At 38.5% G+C, this 20887-nt stretch overlaps 2 protein-coding genes across 6 annotated transcripts in view; one reads left to right on the top strand and one right to left on the bottom strand.

Moving 5' to 3' along the window:
• HLCS (holocarboxylase synthetase) overlaps positions 1-6877 on the bottom strand; it is a 113510-nt gene extending 106633 nt beyond the window's left edge. The window contains exons 1-3 of one of the 3 annotated variants that reach the window (XM_015882290.2): positions 6445-6710; positions 3242-3394; positions 1384-1546 (exon numbers count right to left, since the gene is read on the bottom strand). In XM_015882290.2, the coding sequence (XP_015737776.1) occupies positions 1384-1546; positions 3242-3394; positions 6445-6663 (535 nt within the window). In that variant the 5' untranslated portion in view covers positions 6664-6710. Of the gene's footprint in view, positions 1-1383; positions 1547-3241; positions 3395-6444 lie in introns of all 3 variants that reach the window. The other 2 variants (XM_015882296.2, XM_032448882.1) reach the window with 2 other exon arrangements.
• RIPPLY3 (ripply transcriptional repressor 3) lies at positions 4358-15623 on the top strand. Of its 3 annotated transcripts, none has more exons than XM_015882340.2 (6): positions 4358-4429; positions 7759-7835; positions 11551-11627; positions 12172-12241; positions 14468-14535; positions 15256-15623. In XM_015882340.2, exons 2-6 carry the CDS (start codon positions 7815-7817, stop codon positions 15401-15403), a joined length of 384 nt encoding a protein of 127 aa, XP_015737826.1. In that variant the 5' UTR covers positions 4358-4429; positions 7759-7814; the 3' UTR covers positions 15404-15623. The 3 variants fall into 3 exon arrangements, with proteins under 3 accessions (XP_015737826.1, XP_032304781.1, XP_015737813.1); XM_032448890.1 differs by lacking the exon at positions 4358-4429 and adding an exon at positions 6548-6636; XM_015882327.2 differs by lacking the exon at positions 4358-4429 and having other exon boundaries at positions 6899-7835; positions 11419-11627.
• Positions 15624-20887: the final 5264 nt, after the last annotated feature.

Consider the following 20887-nt stretch of genomic DNA (forward strand, 5'->3'; position numbering starts at 1 on the left):
TACACGGAGAAAAACAAACCCTGACAACTACTATATGCAATTCAGACATGCTCTTAACAGAACAACACCAGATGAGAAGGTAAAGAAGTTCTCATAAAGATATCAGTTATTCAGCTTTTGTCTGTGCCTAAAAAACATTGACAAAATAATGTAAGGGAAATACCTTTGGAAAAACATTGATCCGTTAAGGAGGGCAGAGTGGAAAACTGCTGTTATTTTGAAATAAAAGGTTTTGAAATAGGTTGTTTTGAAATAAGCAATTAAAGTCATGATATTGGGTAAGATGGAAATGCTGAACCATGTCTCTTGCACTGTCAAAGGCAGTAAAATAAAAGCTTCACATAAGTAAAAAAAGAAAAAAAATATTAGATATATCTGAGCTGCTTCCAATCTGCAGAAAGGGAGACATAATCAGCTATAGCAATACATAGGATCTAAAAATCCAAAGAAAAAACAAATAGCAAGTGTGATTTCCTTCCCCTAAAAAGAACAGAAATGCAAAGATAAAAATTTCCTGGTAAGTACAAATGAAAAAAAGAAGGGCAAAGATACCTACTGTGAGCCAATTAACTGAGAAAGAGGAGAGAAAAATTACTCTTCACATGGTAACTTACGTCTTTCAGTTTCTGAGTCACAGAAATACAAGGACTACTTCTAAACCAATGTCTCCTATTTTATTATGTTGGCACATAATGTCAGAGGTGGATACTGGCAATATGGCAGTAGATATTGAACCTTCCAACCAATATTCCATTACATTTTGTTGCCATGACAGTTCCCCATGTGGAAAAAAATGGCACCCACTGACATTCATTGATGTTTTCTGAACACTGATGGAGACCGAAAATGGACATGAGCACAGTGAGGGGTTGGCGGCGTATTTCAGACATGGCAAGAGCAACAATAGGTCATCTCTGCTGGAGGAGATTTTTATGAGCATGTCATGCAGGCCTTTGTTCATTGCTGAAGAAAAATGTATAACTAATGCTGTGAGTGTTGAGAAACATTGTCTTGTAGCTGAGAATTTGCACTACTAAAATAGTGTAACTGTGTTTGTATCACAAACTTTCCATGGAAGTAAGTAGGAGACATTGCTCAAGGACATGATTTAGCGGAGGTTTGTTAGTTAGTGTATAGTACGGTTAAGTCACTGTTGGACTCGATGATCTTAAGGTCTTTTCCAACCTGAGTGATTCTATGACTATATGATTCTATCACTTTCAGAGCAACCTCCATACTACAAGTCAAAATAAGCAAAAAGTGCTTGAATCCATCTCCACTGCCATAAGGCCAAATGCTTATTTATGTTGATATGAAGGTCATATACATAGCTCTAAAACAAACACATTTTATTTTTTAAAACAATTTTGTGAAAATACTCACAAACAATCTTGCATGGAACCATTCCGTTATCCATTTGAAGCCTGTCTTCCATAAATGCTATTCCAAGGTTACTGAAATTATCTACACTTGCTTCAGCAATTAGCTTATAAGGTTCCCCAGGTTTATAGGCCAACGGTGAACAATAGTCAGACCACTTCACAATCTAAGAATAAACCACACATGTTTTTCAGTTTGAAAAGGCTACAGAAAAGTATAAAATGTACCAACAGTATTATGTTTTCGCAAGATCAACTGCAGGAAGAACTGCCTTCTCTAAAGATTTTGGTATGGAAAAACATCACAATAACAGGCAGAGCCACATGGATTTTATGAAAACAAACCAGAAAAACTGGCAAATTCAAGCATCAAAAGTAATATAACTATTTTATCAGAAGCATTAAGGAAGCACACAAGATTAAAGTTGCTTGGTACACTGTGAGTTCATGAAGGATGTGGAGCTCTTGGATTGGGTCCACAGGAAGGCCACTAAAATGATCAGAGGGATGGAGCACCTCTCCTATGAGGAAAGGTTGAAAGAACTGGGCTTGTTTAGCTTAGAGAAGAGAAGGCTCCGGGGAGACCTCATTGCAGTCTTCCAGTACTTGAAGGGAGCATTTAAACAGGAGGGGGAATGCCTGTTTACGAGGGTGGATAGTGATAGAACAAGGGGGAATGGTTTTAAACAGAGACATGGGAGGTTTAGGTTAGATATTACGAAGAAATTTTTCATGCAGAAGATGGTGATGCACTGGAACAGGTTGCCCAAGGAGGCTGTGGATGCCCCATCCCTGAAGGCATTCAAGGCCAGGCTGGATTTGGCTCTGGGCAGCCTGGTCTGGTGACTGGTGACCTTGCACATAGCAGGGGGGTTGAAACTGGATGATCATTGCAGTCCTTTTGAACTCAGGCCATTCTATGATTCCATTACCATGCTTTGTTCTCAATTTAAAGGCCTATATAAAGGGTACTAAAATCAGGTTGCAGATATCCAGAATGGTTCCCGTTTGTAGCCTGTCCTTCTGTTCCTGCACTCAGACACTTTGCTTTCTATGTTCATTACTGCATAGGACTGACTCCCAGATTATCTCTCACAACAAGCTGCCTGAAAAAAAGCATGTTTCCCATCCAAGGGAGCTGATGAATCACAATTACTTACAGATGGGTCAGCATCTTTAACAACTAAAAGGACCTGGTAACCTGATGCCAGAAAGTAAGGATGACAGATGATTCTGTGGGGGTGCTAAGCATGGCCAATTCAGGAGGAGACTTTATTAGCCCCCTACAGGTAGCGGTCCTACCTTGTGGTATAGCCTATTTAGCGGAGGACTCTGTCAATTTTATGCTATTCCAGCAATCTGACCAGATGTTTTACTACTGTCTACCCAGACACGCAAGCATGCCTTTCCAACTCTTCTCTCCTTGCCTCAGTCAGCGATGAGGTCTGTTCTGTACCTCAACAACACTTGTATTATGAATTAAAGGTCAAACATTATCTATTTGAACAAGAACCAATTCTGAACAAGAAGCATTAACATTTCCCAACTGCATTTTATAGAAAAGCAAAGAAATTAAGAATTTGACTTTGGCCTCAGTTCTATAGACTATAAAAATAATTATGAAAATGTATTTAGTATCATATGTTGATACATTTATTAGAAGTTGAAAATAGAACTAGAGTACTAAAAGTGATCATTTAATGACTAGGTTACATTTTTATTCCCAATAACATTACAAACGTACAAAATCCGTGATTGATTTGTTCTTTCAAGTGTTTTGAGTTTTACTTAATTCTACATCCATATCAACGTTAGACTTTGCACTACTACTTTCTCTACACGAAACAAAGAGAAGTGTTTACCTCCTTTGAAGAGACAGGTAATTTCGGCAAGTTATCCGTCTGAGCTGAAACACTTTCTGTCACAAAAGCTATATGCTCCGCTGCTAGTAACTTATCAGGATAAATAAAAGGAGAAATGAGAAGTAGACTCCATCTGTTTAAATCATCGAGGAGCTGAAAGAAACAGGAAAAGTCTCTAAATGGAACATCTGATTTAATAATTCTTTTTTTTAATTTTTCCCAGACCAAATTCAAGTGTAACTCTTCAGCTTTACATGAACAGCCTCTCCAGTTTCACAAGGAAAAGAACTTCCCACAAGGGAAAAGGTGAAATCATTCTGAACCATTAAGAAGAGACGTGTTAAAAGTAAAATAATAATGGATCACCCAAGCTTTCAAGACAACTTAAATTCCAGAATTCAACTTTACAGTAGAAGCATGCAGCTGAGTGGGCCACTGAAGACAGCTGTGCTATTGGCACTGTGGCTTCCATGGGCCATTTGCCAGTAGACTCTGCCATTGGCAGTATGTTTCATTCAACCCAATCCTCCTTTCTCACTCATACTGCAGACTGCCCTGCCTTCACCTTCCATCTCCTTGCTGGTTCCTGATGGCAGAAGAGCACTACTTGATCTTTCATAGAGACTGAGAAGGCAGTCACAACACTGCTCACAGACTCAGTCAGCACAGTGCCATTATCTGGCTAGCATTCAGATGGCAATCATTACAGTTAGGTAACAGTTCTCTGGGAAAAACAGTCCCACAACTAAGTATTACACACCGTCTCTACAACCATCTGCCAAAAGATCCATCAGCCTATGACCCACAAATAACCCAAGGACTGTATATTACATGGGTCTAATATTCAGGATAGCTAACTTATACTTCTAGGAATTCTTTTGTAAAGCCAGTTATGTAAAGATAGTTTTATTTTTGTGGATGTGTACAACCTCCTAAAAATTAGTACAAAAAACATATATATGTATGGGAACTGTTGAGTCATAGCATGAACCACTGACTGACCACCTGAGGCAAGCACTGAGTCAGCCATGGGAGTACAGATGAAGGCAATTCAGCTGTATGACCAGAAGGGGTGGAGCCTGGCTGCACCTCTCCTCAACTCCATTTAAGGGCTGACTGCCACTGGGGAAGGATCCCATCCTGGAGATTACTCCCGCTGGAGTTTTCTACTGTGAACCTAGGACACAGGTGAGCATTTACATTTTTGACTGTCTCTTTCCACTACGATAATCTTGCTAACAATAAACCTGTAAAGTATCATTGTAACTATGTCAGTGTTCTAACTGTGCATTTGTTAATTGTACAATATTGCACTCAAATTATTTTTCCCACCACATTTTTAAAGTGGTAAAAAGAAATAGCTATTTTAGTACCACTATACTAGAAACATGTGCTTTGTATTCCTTTGGTTAACTACATAGAAGCATGAGAAAAAGTCCATAGAAAATAACTACACGTAGATGTGATTCCACGTGTAAATAGGAACACTGCAGTATTAAGTCTTGCAGTATAACTAAACTCCAAGACAGCAATCTGGTTAGCTTGCCATCCAACCAGCTTTTCTGCACGTAGAAGCTGCAAGAATAAATACTGCTACTTTCCACAGAAAAATGAACCAAACTAATGCAGCTTTGTAATACCTTACACATTCAGTTTGATTAATGAAAGGGGGCAGGAGGGAGGAAGTAACTTGTTAGGTTGCTATTTAGAAACCAGTATAGCTCAGGTAGCTTTCTAGAAGCCAAAAGTGTGAAAGTTATATATATATTTTTTTTCCTCCAGTGTTCAGCGGATGATGCAGCATTCCACAGCAATGCTGCCTCTGTCTGTAATACAGTTAAGTCAGAGCCCTCGTGTGTCACAGGAACAGGGTGTAGGGTAACAGGCCTTTTGCACAGGCATTCCAGCAAATGCAGCTTGTAACTACCAATGGACGTTTTTAAGAGATGAATACATTGTGAATAAGAGCACTGACTTTATGTCAAACATCAAGCCAAAATACAGTTCCCTTGAGCTTCCTAACTTTCACAAATACAAATAAACTGACAAGCTTATGAAGTCAGTTTGCATGAATAGCATAGCAGTCAAAAAGAAATGTTTAGTATGCAAGGACTGGGGAGAAGCTATTTTAGAAATGAGCAGAAGTGGAGCAAAGAAAGTATAGACTTGTTGAAATATGATTTCATATTTCACATTTACACAGAGCTTTCCACTGCTTACACAGAACTCTGCTCTTCATGCTCACTACTGCAGAGGACTGCCATTTACACAGAACTTCTCTGAAGACAGGGAAAACTATTTGATTTTGTTTTTAAGGACTTGATGTTAGTTACTAACTGCTTAATTGCCTTATGAGAGATTTTGTCACCGTCTCTAAGTATGAAATAATGCAATCATTGGATTGTGAGAAACTACTTTTGAATCCATCCTATTTGCACTGCACTGCAACCGGCCTTTTGGACTGATTAACTTCATGGATTTATCTCAAGTTGGAATGAAGCCACGAGGATCATCAAGTGCAACTGAGGGCTCCACACAGGGCCACCCAAAAATCAGCTTTCCTGCTTCTGGAAAAGCCCTTAGCCAACAAAACATCTCATAAACGCATTTCAGGAACACTCATTTACGCATGATGGATAATAATTGAAATAACTTCCACAAACGTATGTATGACTCTGTAAATGAGAGAGGGGGGAGATGAAGATGATGCCTGCTCACTTTTAATTACGAATGTAGATAAAGCCTAATCTTAATTCAAATAAATGAGGTGATCCGTAGGCAGGAGGGGTGCCTGAGGAGTTCCATTTCTAATGCTGCAAGGCTGTCAGCAAGCTTAGCATATCATGAAGTAAAACTGAAACTAAGCGGAACTTCTCCAGGTGCTGCGCACTTGGCTTCCACCGCCCTCCCCTCTCGCTGAGGGACTCCCTTGTTCCTCCGTACAAACGCGATTTTCTCAGACCTTGTTTTTCGCATCAAGTTCTCCTCACCCGAGGTAACGTTTTGTACCCAGAGAAGCACGCAGTTTTCCATAACAAAAGCCGTACTGGTGAGGATCGGCCGCTGACGGGTGAGGACAGCGCGGCACAGCCCAGGGGGGCGGACACTCGCCCCTCTCCCTCTTGGCCACGGCCACCGTCGTCACGGTAACAGGGGTGGCCACAGACTCTCGTTTCTCCCTCCTCTCCCTCCCCCGCACGTACCTGCGTCTCGCCCGTGAAGAAGACTTTGTTTCCTATCCGGAGGCAGACGCGCTCCTCGGGCGGCGGCGGATGAGCCGGAGGCGCCGCAGGGCCGGCGGAGCAGCAGAAGGTGAAGGAGCAACGGGAGCGGTGGAGGCGGCGCACGGTGCGGCGGATGAGCGCGGCCGAGCAAGGCCCCCAACGCGCCCATAGGTAGAGGTAGCACAGCGTGATCAGCATGGCGGGCCTCCCCCCGCCCAGCCCCGCCTCCAGAGGACGGCAACCGCCGAGCGGAGCCTCCGCTCCGCCTCCCGCCCGGCTTCAGGCTCCGCCTCAGACTCCGCCTCAGACTCCGCCCGCAGACCGACTTGTTCTCCGCCCCGCACCCAGCGGGGAGAATCACAGAATGACCCGGGTTGGAAGGGACGTCAAGGATCATGTAGTTCCAACCCCCCTGCCTGGCAGGGCCACCAAACATACACCTTTACTAGATCAGGTTGCCCAGGGCCCGATCCAACCTGGCCTTGAACACCTCCAAGGACGGGGCATCCACAACCTCCCTGGGCAGCCTGTTCCCAGAGGGGGTTGAGCCGGCTGGGACTATACTCTGTTTCTTTATGTGGCTTTATTTTACAGAGGAAATCAAAATACTTACACAAGCACATCAAAAGACTTCAAGCAAAGAATACACAGTCTCAAAAGAAAGCTCTCAGCCTTGGAATTCACTTTCTCCGTAATAGTTCAATAGCACTCATGTTGCTGACCTTCAGAGCACACTGCAAAACACAACTGTTTATATAACCTTTGCATGATGAGAGACGCACTTTGTTTAATCCTGCTGTATTCAATGACAGCATTGAATGCAGTCAACTCAATTTTTGTTTATTTCTCTATTTGTTTGGGTTCCTTTGCTCAGGAAAAGGGCACGAGTAAACGAGTAAACTGAGTCAGAATTTCACGTTGAAGGGAATCTAAAGCAGAAAAATATACAGGCAGTCACTATTTTAAGACAGTGAAATGTTGGAATATTCTCTGTGAGAATAATTTGAAGCCATAAAGTTGCTGTCAGTACTTGGATTTCAATCATAGTGTAACTTAGACTTAATCATGACAAGCTCTGTTTAAAATGTTATGTATTTTGTATTGGGGAACGTTTTTGTATTGTTACGAAATCAAGGCCATGTACACACTGGGATATTTACTAAAATAGATATACTAAAATAGGCATGACAATCAGTTTCCCCATAAAGGAGGGTGGAAGGAAGCCTTGAAAAGGAACAGTGCATAATATTAGCTCTCAGACTTACCGGAACACCTGCATTATTTTTTTCACAGAGCACAGTTTACAGAAAGATGTTGCAAGATAAAGAAGACAGACACAGAGACATGAAATGGTTTACAAAGAAAATGAGGTAAACTCTGAATAAAGTGAATAAGCTAAATTTCAAATTTCTGCCTGCAGACAGGGAGAAAATAACCCCTTCCAAATGGGACAGAAAGACCAGCTTCAGTCTAGAGGGGTTAAGTCCATCTAGGCTCTCCCTTATGACTCAGAACAGGGAGCCAGTACTGCCATGGAGCATAAATGTTAAGGAGCCTCTGTTTTTTTGTTGTTTTTTGTTTTAAAACTTTTTTACTTTAAAATAAGCATTATGAAAATAGCTCTGATGTGCTTTGTGAATGACTTTGAATTCATTTTTGAGGAGCTTTGTATACTATTAATGGCTCCAAAAGTCAATGTTTTGTTGCTTAAGACCAGCTAATATTTAAATCTGTACATGCTGTAGAGTTATCCTGTCTCCTGACTATATCAATTCATTTTGTATATTATTTATTCTTGCAAAAGCATATGTGCTTTCATAACAAAACTGAGTTTCCCACAAAGGTAAAAATACAAAATAATTATCTTACAGTCCTTTTCTTTCTTGATTCACTACCCTTAATTCCCTTAAAATCAGACTCAATGCCAAAGTTACTCTCAGGAAGTATTAGAAGTGTGGAAAATAATCCCTGCTTCTGGAAAAAAGAGATAAGCACTTGTAACAGTATCAGTATTTTCTTTCTTTTGCAAAATACAGCTCCTCATATTGAAATTAAATGTATTTCAAAATAAGGTTGTTCCTTCCAGTACCTAAAGGAGGCCTACATGAAATCTGGAGAGGAATTCTATAAGGTAGTGTAGTGATAGGGCTTAATTTGGAAGGGAGCCCAACGCCCACACTGTCCCTGCCATGGTCAGAGCTGCCCGCCACCAGCTCAGGCTGCCCAAGGCCCCATCCAACCTGACCTTGAACACCTCCAGGGATGGGGCACCACAGCTTCTATGGGCAGCTGTGCCAGCGCCTCACCACCCTCTGGGGAAAGAATTCCCTCTGAACATCTAACCTAATTTTCCCCCTTTTAGTTTAAAGCCATTCCTCCTTGTCCTATCAAACCATGCAAAAAGTCAGTCTCCTTCCTGTTTATAAGCTCCCTTCAAGTACTGACAAGGCCACAATGAGATCTCCCCACAACCCTCTCTAGACAAAACAAGCCCAGATCCCTCAGCCTGCCTTCACAGGAGGAGTGTTCCAGCCCTCTGATCATCTTTGTGCCCTCCTTTGGATCCAACAACTCCCCATCTTTCTTGTGCTGGGGGCCCTAGGCCTGAATGCAGTATTCCAGATGGGGCCTCACAAAGGCAGAGCAGAGGGGGATAATCACCGCCCTCTTCCTGCTGCCTACACCTCTTTTGGTGTAGCCCAGGATATTGTTGGTCTTCCGGGATGCCAGCTCACACTCTTGGCTCATGCCCAGCTTTTTGTCTGGCAAGAACCACAAGTCTCTAGCAAAATATTAATTTACTTTTTTATACAATGTTACCCAGAGCTACATTAGATTACATTATAGTTTCATTAACAAAAATATATTTTCTGTAATTTTGTAGCAGATTTTGTCTTGCAGGACTTTATCAACAGATTTATTCGCTGTAACTGTATCTTCCATAGAGCTGTATTTTAGTAGCCCAGGCTTCGGTTCTGCGCTTATATCCATGTTGGCAGGTTCTGTCTAGAGCTACAAATCAATCATTCTCACATATGGATCTGATTGCAAGATTGGGATTGTAGGTATCAGTTGCGTAATGAACACTTCCTTTTTGACTATCAAGATGAATTCGATCTAAACAAAACAAAGCTGATGTAATAATATATGTATTTTTAAGACAGTAGTTCAGCAAGTTAATCAATTATAATTTAAGTTACTTAGAAAATTTGCCTTTTTTTTTTCTCTCAGTAACCATGTTACTATTTAACTTACAATTTGTTATTTGAACATAACTCACTATATTGTTCACTCTAACAATTGAACTGATTTTGATACATAAATGTTAAAACTAATAAGAGAATGCACATGTTTTCTTCATGTCTATTTTACTTAGTTATAGATTTACAAGTTCTACAAAGCATTTAAATACAAAACAAAGTAGATATTGACTGAGAATTTTCTAATCCATATTTTCATTCTTTTCCACAAGAGTGTTTAATGGATTTGATCTTTGAGTTTAAACTGTATCTAGTAGTCACAACAGAAATGGATGTTATAAGAGTGTAGAAAATTAATGTGAAATTGGAGTTCAACAAATCAGATTCCAGAAAATGTTACTTAAGATCACTTCAAAAGCAAAAGTACATTTGTAATGCTTTTATTTTTATCAGCCAAGTAGCTAATGACAACTGTACAACTTGCATCAGTGTAAGAAAATTAGTCTTTCAAATATGTCTTCCCTGATGGACAAAGGTTATTTAATTTTAAGCAAAAATCCCATGTGCAAAGTTATATTATGCCTTTTAATAAAGAACCGTTTCTGGGGAAAATGGCATCTTTCAAGAAAGCATACCCAGTGGTCTTCATTTGTGAGTCCTGCCCTTTCATGTTGACTGAACACGTGCTACCTTCAGCTGTATCAGAGCCTGAGGAAGAACCATAAAGGCTTATATAAGAAGAATCTGTCTCCAACAAAGAATTTTCAGTGTCCACACAAAATGACCATTTTCATGGCTTCTTCAGCTCAGTCAGCTAGAAGGGACCTAATTTATACCAAATAATCAATGGATATTCCATGTTCAGTAAGCAAAATCATTTTTCTCTCTCTGGGAGGAAAGTTGTGAGGCAATAAAGCAATTATGTTTGATAGTTCAATCTGTTCTTTTTGTTGTCAATGTGTAAGCAGCACCAGAGGAAAAATAATTCAGCAAAAGGTTCTTACAATCCACTAGCATCTCTGCAGTGGTTGAGAAATAAAGGAAACCATTGAACTGTTGCAATGAACCTTAACAATGAAAACAGATAATGTTACCTATCAAGAAATGAATTGGTCTTGTACAGTATGATAGGTAACTAGTAATTTTCAATTCAGATGAAAACACTGGGAAGAAAGCTTGGACTAAGACAGTATGTATTCAGTCTTTATAGGTTTAAAACATATTGCATGTTGTGAAATAAAATATGCCTCAAAGAAATGGCATTCATAACTCTTATTATTTGATAGATGAGGTAATCTTTCTTAGCATAAGATTTCTTCTCCTTCAATCAAGTAGCAAATTAAAGGACTATCCCCACAGTCTTGAGGCAGGCATTAGGCCTGTCCTCTCACCATCAGTGATTTTTGCTATCTTTTTGTGTTTCATAGCTAAAAGATGGAAAATATTTCATTCACTGTAAAATGCACTCTGTAATTAAAATTCTCTTTAAGCCTCCATTACACTCCTTTAAGACTGGATTGTGATGCATCTTCTCAAGTCACACAAGGAGTATAAAATAGCAACAGAAAGATAAAGGACACCGTATTCAATGTGATTTGCTAACTTAAATTTAATAAATAGATTGTTTCTCCAAAATTGCTCTCACCAGTAGTCTGACCACATGAGAACAACATCTTTGAACTATTTGGAGGAGTCAAAAGAAAACTCATTAAGGATGTTTCTTTCCTTTTACCTGAGGCCATGTTTGTTTTAGGTAAGTATGCTTTGGGAGTTAAGATAAAGGAGGGGCTGAGAGGCCAAGACAAGCAGCCAGCCTGCCACAGAAACAGCAGGCTTTAGATCATCAAAAACCATGGAGGGTGCAGCTGTAGATTTCTTGCTCCAGGCTACAGTGGATCACATCTGTAAGCGCTCCAGAGATGCCCAGCAACACTCACTCAGTCCAAGAGAGCAGCCAGAGAGGTAAGACACAGACTTTTAAGTTTCCTCTATAAAAAAAAAAGGTAATTAGATCCAGTCTCCCATGATAATTTAATGTTGTCTAATCAATAAATGATCAAGCACTCAGTGATCATATTTAACAACGAATTAGATGTAGTGCCAAAGATGGAGAGTTACCTTTCATTGTGCAGCAGTGGTACGTAAATAGAAAATATTTCAGTGAATTCTTGAAAGGGAATGATACCTTAGTTATAAATGCATAAGTAATTATCTAGTTTGCTTAATCAGATCATAGACAAGAGGCAGACCAATACTGCCACAGAATTCAGATTTACCAGATAAAGAAGAGTCTTATGCAACTTGGGATACTCTATGATTTTGTGATCAAAATGTGCTGAGAAAAAAATAATAAAAATAATAAATCATGTCATGTTTTTTTTTTAAAATTTTATTTTTTTCAAAAAGATGCCAGCAGAAACTAACAGAAGAACTATTTTATGGATATTCTATGAATATTACCACAGAGAATTAACTATGGGAGTGCTATTCTATCTTAATTTTTCAGCAGCCCTGTTTTATGGAGGCCCTGGATGCCCACAGCCAGGGATGGTGAAATGACAGAGAATCAACAAATGGTGAGATTAAATCTGGAGAAAATAATCCTCATTGAAAACAGGTGCAGAAATGAAAGCTATCTGAACACAGCAAGTGAAGCTTGGACTTCTAGTCATTTCCTTTTTCAATTTCAAAGTATTTTCTTCAGCACTGACAAATGTTTCTAATTATGATTCTCCACGCATGGCAACGCGTAAGAATATCTCTAATTTTGTATCAGAGATAGAATCATTATCAGCTCGTAAGAGCTTCAGAAAACACTGCTTACTAAGACAGCTCATATTTTAGCATCAGATTTTATTTCTTTACAAAAATAAGAATACTGTCTGTTTGAAATTTCCACTCTTAATTCATATGTGAAATTTTGTATAGGGGAGAAAAGATTTGAGTGAAAATGATTTTGAGGTGAAATTTTAAAAATACCTTCAGGGACACAGTTGTACTGATTGATTTTTGAGATTTTTGAGAGGGATTTTGCTATAGCTAAAGCAGATGAAAAATCAACAGAAAAATCAGTTTAAAAGCTCTTACTGGCAAACTCCTACTCTGAAAGGCCCACCAATTAATAACTAGTTTTACTTATTCACTTAGGGAAATTTGTTAGATAAGAGGATAAAACTAAAGAGAGATACAAGCACACTCAACATAGGTCCCAACATCACAGACTTAAAAACATGTATTGAAATGGTGCTCTGGTGCTTAGTTTTGAGCACGAGAGTTTTTGCAGCATCAGATTCATAGCTATATCTTCAACTTTTTCCCCAGAGGCTCGGCAGTTTAGGACATCATCTTTCCTTAGTGTAAATCTTACAGTGTTCACAATTTCTAACACATTCTAATACATGTAAAACCTTTTTTATCATGCATTTTTTTTTGTCTCCAGAAGGTGGAGGCTATAGCTGTACAGACCTGTTGTAGTGCCATGCTCCTGGCAGGCACCGTGGGGAAAACCTGTGGAACAGCATCCTACCCAGAGGCACCTTTAAATTTGCTAATGATGAGACTTATCCGATTCTCACAAGAGGTGCTCACTGATGCATAGGTACATCTCACGGCTGTGGAAAACAAGAAGCAAATTACTGAGGTTTCTGACTTAATGAGATTTGCAATTAATGGGCGTTACCAGAATTGCTTTTCAGAAATGCTGTATTTCAGCTTGAGAAAATATGTGTTTAGAATGTATTCAGTAAATACCTGTTAATGCGTATATATAATTTTTTAAAATATGTGTTCTAAACAGAGAATGGTAGAAAAACAGGTCAATAAGAGGTAAAAAGAGTATCTTAATTTTAACATAGGTATGAAAGGAGAAAAAATGCATATGTTATCTATTTTTTCATAGAATCATAGAATCACCAAGGTTGGAAAAGACCTAAAAGATCATCCAACCATTCACCTATTACTAACAGCTCCCACTAAAACACAGATATTTTAACACAGATATTACAATCACAACTGAACACAATATTCAGACAGATCAGGAATCCATTTTACCAGGTGCGTGGAAAAAAAGTAAATGAGTGACTGCGTAAAATCAACATCAACTTAACAGGCTTGAGACAAAACATTTTGTCTACAAGACAGATAGACATGGGAGAAAAGGACCAGCAGGAAATTCTTTAAGACTCCTTGCATGATCTGTAACCAAAGAGTTTTTTTTCGGGGCCCACCAAAATACTCATTCTGAAACCTACTTCCTCAGAAAGATGAATGAATTGCTCTGACAGTGGCATAAGTCATCTTTGTTTGTTCCACTTTTCACTAGCAGTTCTAACACAACAGGGTAAAATCTTACTACTTATTCAAAGACAAGTTTATGCTAATTGTAACAGAAAAAATGTCTGGTTTAAGATACATTAGAGAACTATGCTCACAAGACCAAGTTATAGGGCTCAGTGACTTTGGGAGATGCTTTCAGGTCCTTTTCTTTCAAACAGTGAACTTCTGTTTGGTGGCATTACTAGATCACCAATCTCTACAGATATTCTATACAGTCTCAAGCACAATGTACAATACTTCATAGCTTTATGGTTCATACAACATACGAGTTGAAACGGTTTGTTAAATGCACAGCTATGGGCAGCCTATGGGCACAGATATCATCTGAAGAGTGTTTAGTTGGAAAAAGAAGACTCAGAACACCAAACAAACAAGCATAACCATATACTTTTACAGTTGTTTGTAGAAGAAAAAAGTGAAACCTTCATTTTTAGCCCATTCTATATAATAAGCATGTCTCTTTACAGGCACATCCAGATGGTCAGCTAACAAATTTTAGATCAAAAGGAGCCCTGGGGTTTCAGCATCCAGTGAGGTGAGTTAAATGCTATCACTTCATTCAGGGAAATTAATGTCCTGAAAGAAAATGCTTCTTGTAGGAAAAAGTATTACTTTGTCTCTGGAGTGCCTCTTTGTAATGGTGCATTTTAACAACTCACCCCACAAGGAAAGATGCCCAGGCTGAACAGAACCTGAGAGAATACTCCAGTAATGAAAATAAATAAAAGACACTTTAAAAAAAACATCCTACTTAATCTAAATTGCATTTGAAATAAATCTCTTCCACCTGAAGACACTGAAAAAGAAACTAAGAACACTGAAAAAGAAACTGTGTGCAAGAGGCAACCCACCCCAATCTTAATCTTAATCTGGTGTCTTAATCTTAATTCCAGAATCACAAAACGTTCTTCAACCCTCTCACAGTCACACAGGACACTTCCATGTACTGTGTTTAATATAAAACAAAACAAAAAATCTCAAGCACACATCACTGCCCTGTCAACACTTTATCATGAGGGACCTTAGATAAATACGTTGCAAAATATGGACCAAAGCAGCTGAGGTAATAGTTAATACTATTAAATAATAGTTAATAGCACATTTTAGTCAGCAAATCTTATTTTAAAGGAGAAAGAGTTCCAGGATTTTTCTGCCTTCAGAGAAAGACGAAATTAGATTTTAATAGCCAAGCTAGGTTAGCTGGGAAAGTGTCTCATGGTTTTAATTTTTCTCTTTAAATATGCTTTCTTATCAGACTTTATTTGCCCAAATCCAAATGCCAAAAGTTTCTTAATAACACTGGAGAGAAGGTTCTGGCTAACTTTCCAGTGCAAGCCACAATTCACTTCTACAATGATGACACTGAGTCTGAAGAAGATGAGGAAGAAACCAGTTCAGCCTAGTAATTAATCATCACCAGCCTTTCCAAATACATAATTAAAAAATAAAGAAAGGAATTAAAAAGGAACTGTCAAGAATGCATGAACAAACATCTGACTGAACAAAGAAGCAAATCAAAGCTCATTTGAAGACTATTTATAGCTAACTAACCAAGAAGAATGAGTCAGTGCAACTGGAAACAGAGGAAATCCTTTTGTGTTTCAAAAGACTTTTAAATAAAACCCTGACATTTTAATAAAAGATTGTAATGTTTTTAATTGTGTTGGTTTAAACATCAGTTATATTAAGAACACAAAGAACACTGCGTTTAGTTACTCACTTTCTTTTACATGCAGCATGAAAATAGGACATGTTATATGGCAAAATAATGTTATAGAAAGCCCTAAAATAAACCATTGAGCCACGATGTTTTTAAGAATTTAAGTAAGAAATGAATTCAAATGCAAAGAATATTGCATATTATTTCTGCAGAGCAGGTTCTTCCTTGCTGATCCTTAACTCCCTGTAACACCATGCTGCCTGTTACTTTGCCCTACACAGTTTCTCTGTCCGCCCTGCAGAAACTCAACAGCGGGCTTTAGAAAAACATCAGACAAGGTTAGTACATTCTTGTAGGTGTAGTCATCCAGCAAGAGTAGGTGTTTAGATTATTGCAGGATAGGAGCGAGGAACTAATATCTGTAGGGCTCAAAGACATAAACAGAGGGCAGTCTCAGTTGCAAACAACACCAGCCTTCCTGCATTAAGGAGAAGTTTTGATTCAGAAATATTTGCATCAACAGGAGGGACTACATGCTGCTGGTCATCCACACTGAAGTTATCATGTTTTCAAACAGAGCTCTTGAAGATCTGTCTCTGGAGCTAAGACCCTATTCTCAGTATCAGCCTTTCATCCTCAAGACACTCATTTCCTTTGTGTGGATCTCTGTGATCCTGCCCTGCACTCTCACCAGCTGGCAGCCAACCAGCTTACAGTGGGTAGGGATCTCACTGAGGTCTGCAAAAGAGCATCCTGGACAACCACCAGCAGCGTGCCATAACATAATGATTTTTGGTTGGGAAAGCCATTGACAAAGAAAAATGATAACAAGAATGTAGACTATGCAAACAACAAAGCAGATTAGAACTTTTCAGCCTGGGAGATGTGATTGAGTATGTAAGTCTAGTTCTGAACACCTGAGAGGTTTGCAGATAGCAGAAAATGACTGACCATCTAGTGAAAATAGTGAGCAGTGAGTTTAAAACAAAAGAGTACTCTACCCAGCCTATGATTATGCTGTGATGTTATATCACATATATACATGATGTTATATACAATGATCTGGTTCTAAAGTTTCCTTACTCACGCTGTTGCAGAGTGGGGAAGAACTATGGAGAAATGTTGCTAGCTTCTTGCCCTATTTCTTTGCTCTTATATAGGCACACACTAGTAGCCAGTGTTGGAGAGAAGATGCTAGCTAAATTCACTTTATGTCTCACACGCAACATTCCCAAATGGGCCACATTCTGGCCCATCTGATATAGAAGTGCTGTTGCAAATTCATACCTTTGAAACAAACAAAAAAATAACTGACAACCTTAAAGAAATGCATTCCTTAGGAGAGTAGAATAAACCTTGCTAAAATGCAACTGGATGATAGATACCCATCTTACCAAAGGAAATAAGAAAATAAATCACCTTACACATATGCAGAGGTCTGACAGCATTGTATCAGCAGGCACTGATTCAGTTTCTCAGTCAGTACCTCTCTGACTACATCCTGTTTGCTTTCCCCTTTATCACTGAATTCCATGTTGAAATTCAGGTAATAGTATAATACTATTTTCATTACTGGTATTATTTAGCTACAGTTATTAGTGAAAGACAAATTATATTATTCTTTTCCCCATCGTGCCAGCAATTTATTTTTTGTGTGTGTCAGATAGCTAGCAATCTCTTCATGTTACAATGTCAACAACATAAACTTATTTGCACATGTAAATAAAATGTGCATTGTGATTCATTACCCGTTTGCTAACAACTAAAAGAACTAAAAGTGAATCAATTATAGCATCCCTGCTGCTCAAATGCAGTTCACTTTCGGTTTTCAGTTCTAGTTTGTTACCTCATCTGCAGTTTGACCTTGTGAAGTTTTCAGTGACCTTAGAATCATCCATCAGGTCCAGGAAAAAGATAACAAAGCATCCCCAAATAACAGCTGTATCACGAGTGTACTACTTCAAAGACATGGCTAGCCATCTACAGCCTTACAGATTGATTTGTTGGCTCTGAATCTTTGCTTCACAGAACTTCCGACAGTAGTTCCATAACTGTAGTGTTTCCAGCAAATGCTACCTTTTGATTTCCTTTGTTTGTTTAAAATGATGAAAGCTGGAAGTTGAATGCTGGAGAGATATGGAGACAAGATCTAAGGTGAAGATTTCTACAGACATACAGATTTCTACTGTATGTGTTCTTGTGAAAAGTCAGAGAAGGTGCATTCACCAAACAGTCTTGAATCCTGTCTCCAAGCTCTTTTAAGACTAACTCTGAAGAGATACATACGTCTCAGGGAAGCATAACCATTATATGACATAGTATTTTTTAAGTGCTATTTTTTTACACAGTAACAGCTATTTTTCTTTTAATCCAGATTATCAAGGGAGCAATAAAGCAATTCTTTCTTATTTTTATTTTTTTTCCCCTAAACTGTATTTATACTTAGAGAATAACATCATTAACAGCACTGAATTGACACAGTTGAAACAAGGTAATCCTCACAACAGTTCTTTTTATGAGCTCTGGAGACAAAATCTGTCCAAAGCACTGGGACATCTAACATTTGAAGACACTCCACACAGTCAGGATTTCTAAACAGGATCAGCTGCTTCCAGGTTCATAATTAAGTTGAGGCATCAACTGTGCAGCGCACAGGATGATCTGTTCTACAGTTCTGGTCACTTCTCTTCATGATGTTTGCCTCATTTAACTTACAGCATCTTAAGGTCCACCATAAAGGAATGAAAAAACCTACTACCTTACCCCCACTGTCTCTCCTTGTGTATTTGCTTCTACTCGTGAAGTAAAATTTGAGATGGGATATTTCTTTTTGTTCCCTTTTCTTATTTCAGTCACTCCATCTGTAGGAACAACTAACAAACAAAAAAACCAAACCTGTGCTATCTTATCATATATTTTACTCCATATGTTTTGTACCTTTGAACTTCACAACTGAGCACTTTCCCTCTTCCCTTACAAATACTTGCTGACTCATTTAAAGTGGAAAAATACTTATATTAATGAAATGTGTTTAAAAAACTCTGTGACTACACATTGTTTAGTTCTGCCACTTCATATGCATGTGCTGATGCTTCCAAGCCTTTAGTATTCAGTACAGTGCAGTGCAATAAAAGACCAAAATCCAAGATAAACTTTTGGAAATTATTAAAACGAAAGGCTATTCCCAATGTTTCTTTTTCAATGCTTTTCAACTTCAATGCCATAAATGTTATGTGTGTTGTTACTACCCTTCCTTCTACAGCTAAGATAGAAAAGAGAGACAAACTTTATCATCCTTACACAAATTTGGCAACCACAGCTCTGTTACTTTTCTTTGGCTTTCAATCTTCTTGTTTGAAACACTAAACCTTTGTGATTTTTTATTACAGATGATATGTACATTCTGATACCACCTGAGGGGAACCTGTCTTATGAAATGGTTATACCAAGATGTGTAAATGCTCATCAGTCTCCAACACAATAAAAATTGTAGGGAAAAAAAATAGAAGTTGCATCTTTTGTGTGTGTGTGTGTGTGTGTGTGTCAGAAAGGACAGAGCACTTGATCTGACCTAAAATGTTGCTACGGGTTGCAGTAGAAAAAGATGCCGTCAAAAGTCATAAGGGTGAAAGAGAGGGCAAGTTTAGCTCTTGCATTTTATTTATTTAGGTTCTGTGTCAGTCTGAGAAGAATGGATACCCGATATCCAAAGTCTTTAAAGATGTATGTTTTGTAAAGAAAGGCACTATCACCAACACTTTTCAATCATTTCAGATCGTCTTTGAACACTAAAACTTGAGGGAAATCCATAAAAATCCCTCTAAGTAACTGTAGCTAAAGCATACTGTGTATTTACAAAAGATGGAACCTCTCTTCCTTCTGCTGACGGAGTCGTATCTTTCACTTAATTGCAGTCACAGGCAGATGATGAAATGATGAATCCCTATCAAAACAGACATATCCCTCAGCAAAATACATTTATTATCCTCGACATACCCTGTGTTACCTGGTTTTATTTTGATCACAGAGGCAATTTCTGAAGTGTCAATTATGATTCGTAAGTTGAAGTAAAGGTCACTACAGTGCCTTTGAAGCACCGCTACATGGGGATGACAGAAAAGCAAAGATTGAGTTTCATGCCTGCAAGTTTTACTTAAACAAATGGCCCCAGTTTGCCTACACACTTAGGTGCCTCTGTTAGTTTTCCCATAATTGTGAGGTCAGCAGTTAAATGAAATGGCAGATTCATCACTGATACAATCTTTGTCCAAGGTTTACAGTCCGTTAATTTGTGTGCTTTCAGGGCTTGGGGGCATCTTCCAGTAGCTTTTCTTCATCCTGAAGGGATTTGAGTATCCTTAACAGGGGACTAAATTAATCCTCCCATTAAATGATAACAGAAACCTGGCCTTCACAAGTTGTCAATTTAGAATTAAAAACGAAATTGCTTTCGCAAGAAGCAGTAGGAACATGGAACACAGAAGTTCCACAGGAAAAAAAAAATTACAGTCAGTAATTTGGTGTCTACAACATGAATAGAGAATTGACAGAAGAGTAAATGAATCTTCATGTCTCTTGATCATAAAGGCTTGAATTCACCTTATAGATGGCTGTTTCAGCATGTAAATTAAAAGTAATCAAAGGGTAAAAATGGGGCTAGGGAAATAATAGTAACTAAGAGCAACCTTCAAAACAAAGGAACACCAAGAAGCCTACAACTGTTAAGCAAATATACATTTTACTAATTAGCAGTCATGAAGATGAGGTACAAATAGTCATTATTATGAAATGCTCCCAAACGACTATGTATCTAAAATTTCCTGTTTCAGAGTGAAAAGTCAAGATGCATTTTCTTCCTTGATTAAGAAGTTATTTTTTCTCATATCCACAATACTTTCGTTTTTCTTCAAACACAGGTGGAAAGAGTAGCAAATTACTAAAGACACAGTAAAATATCAGTAGAAATTTCCTTACAAAAAGGGCTTTGAAGCACTGGAACAGGCTGCACAAGGAAATAGCTGAATCACCACCCCTGGTGGAATTAAAAGATGTGCAGATGTAGTGGTACACTCAGCAGTACTAGGTTAACTGTTGAATTTGATAACCTTAGAGGTCTTTTCCAACTTAAATGATTCTATAATGTGATGAGTAAAGAACTACATAAAGAAAAACCCAACTCCATACACCATTACCCAGAACAAATCCTACTAAACCACAGGAACACCGC

Source organism: Coturnix japonica, chromosome 1 (assembly GCF_001577835.2).
Source record: "Coturnix japonica isolate 7356 chromosome 1, Coturnix japonica 2.1, whole genome shotgun sequence".
In the NCBI taxonomy this organism is placed as follows: domain Eukaryota; kingdom Metazoa; phylum Chordata; class Aves; order Galliformes; family Phasianidae; genus Coturnix; species Coturnix japonica.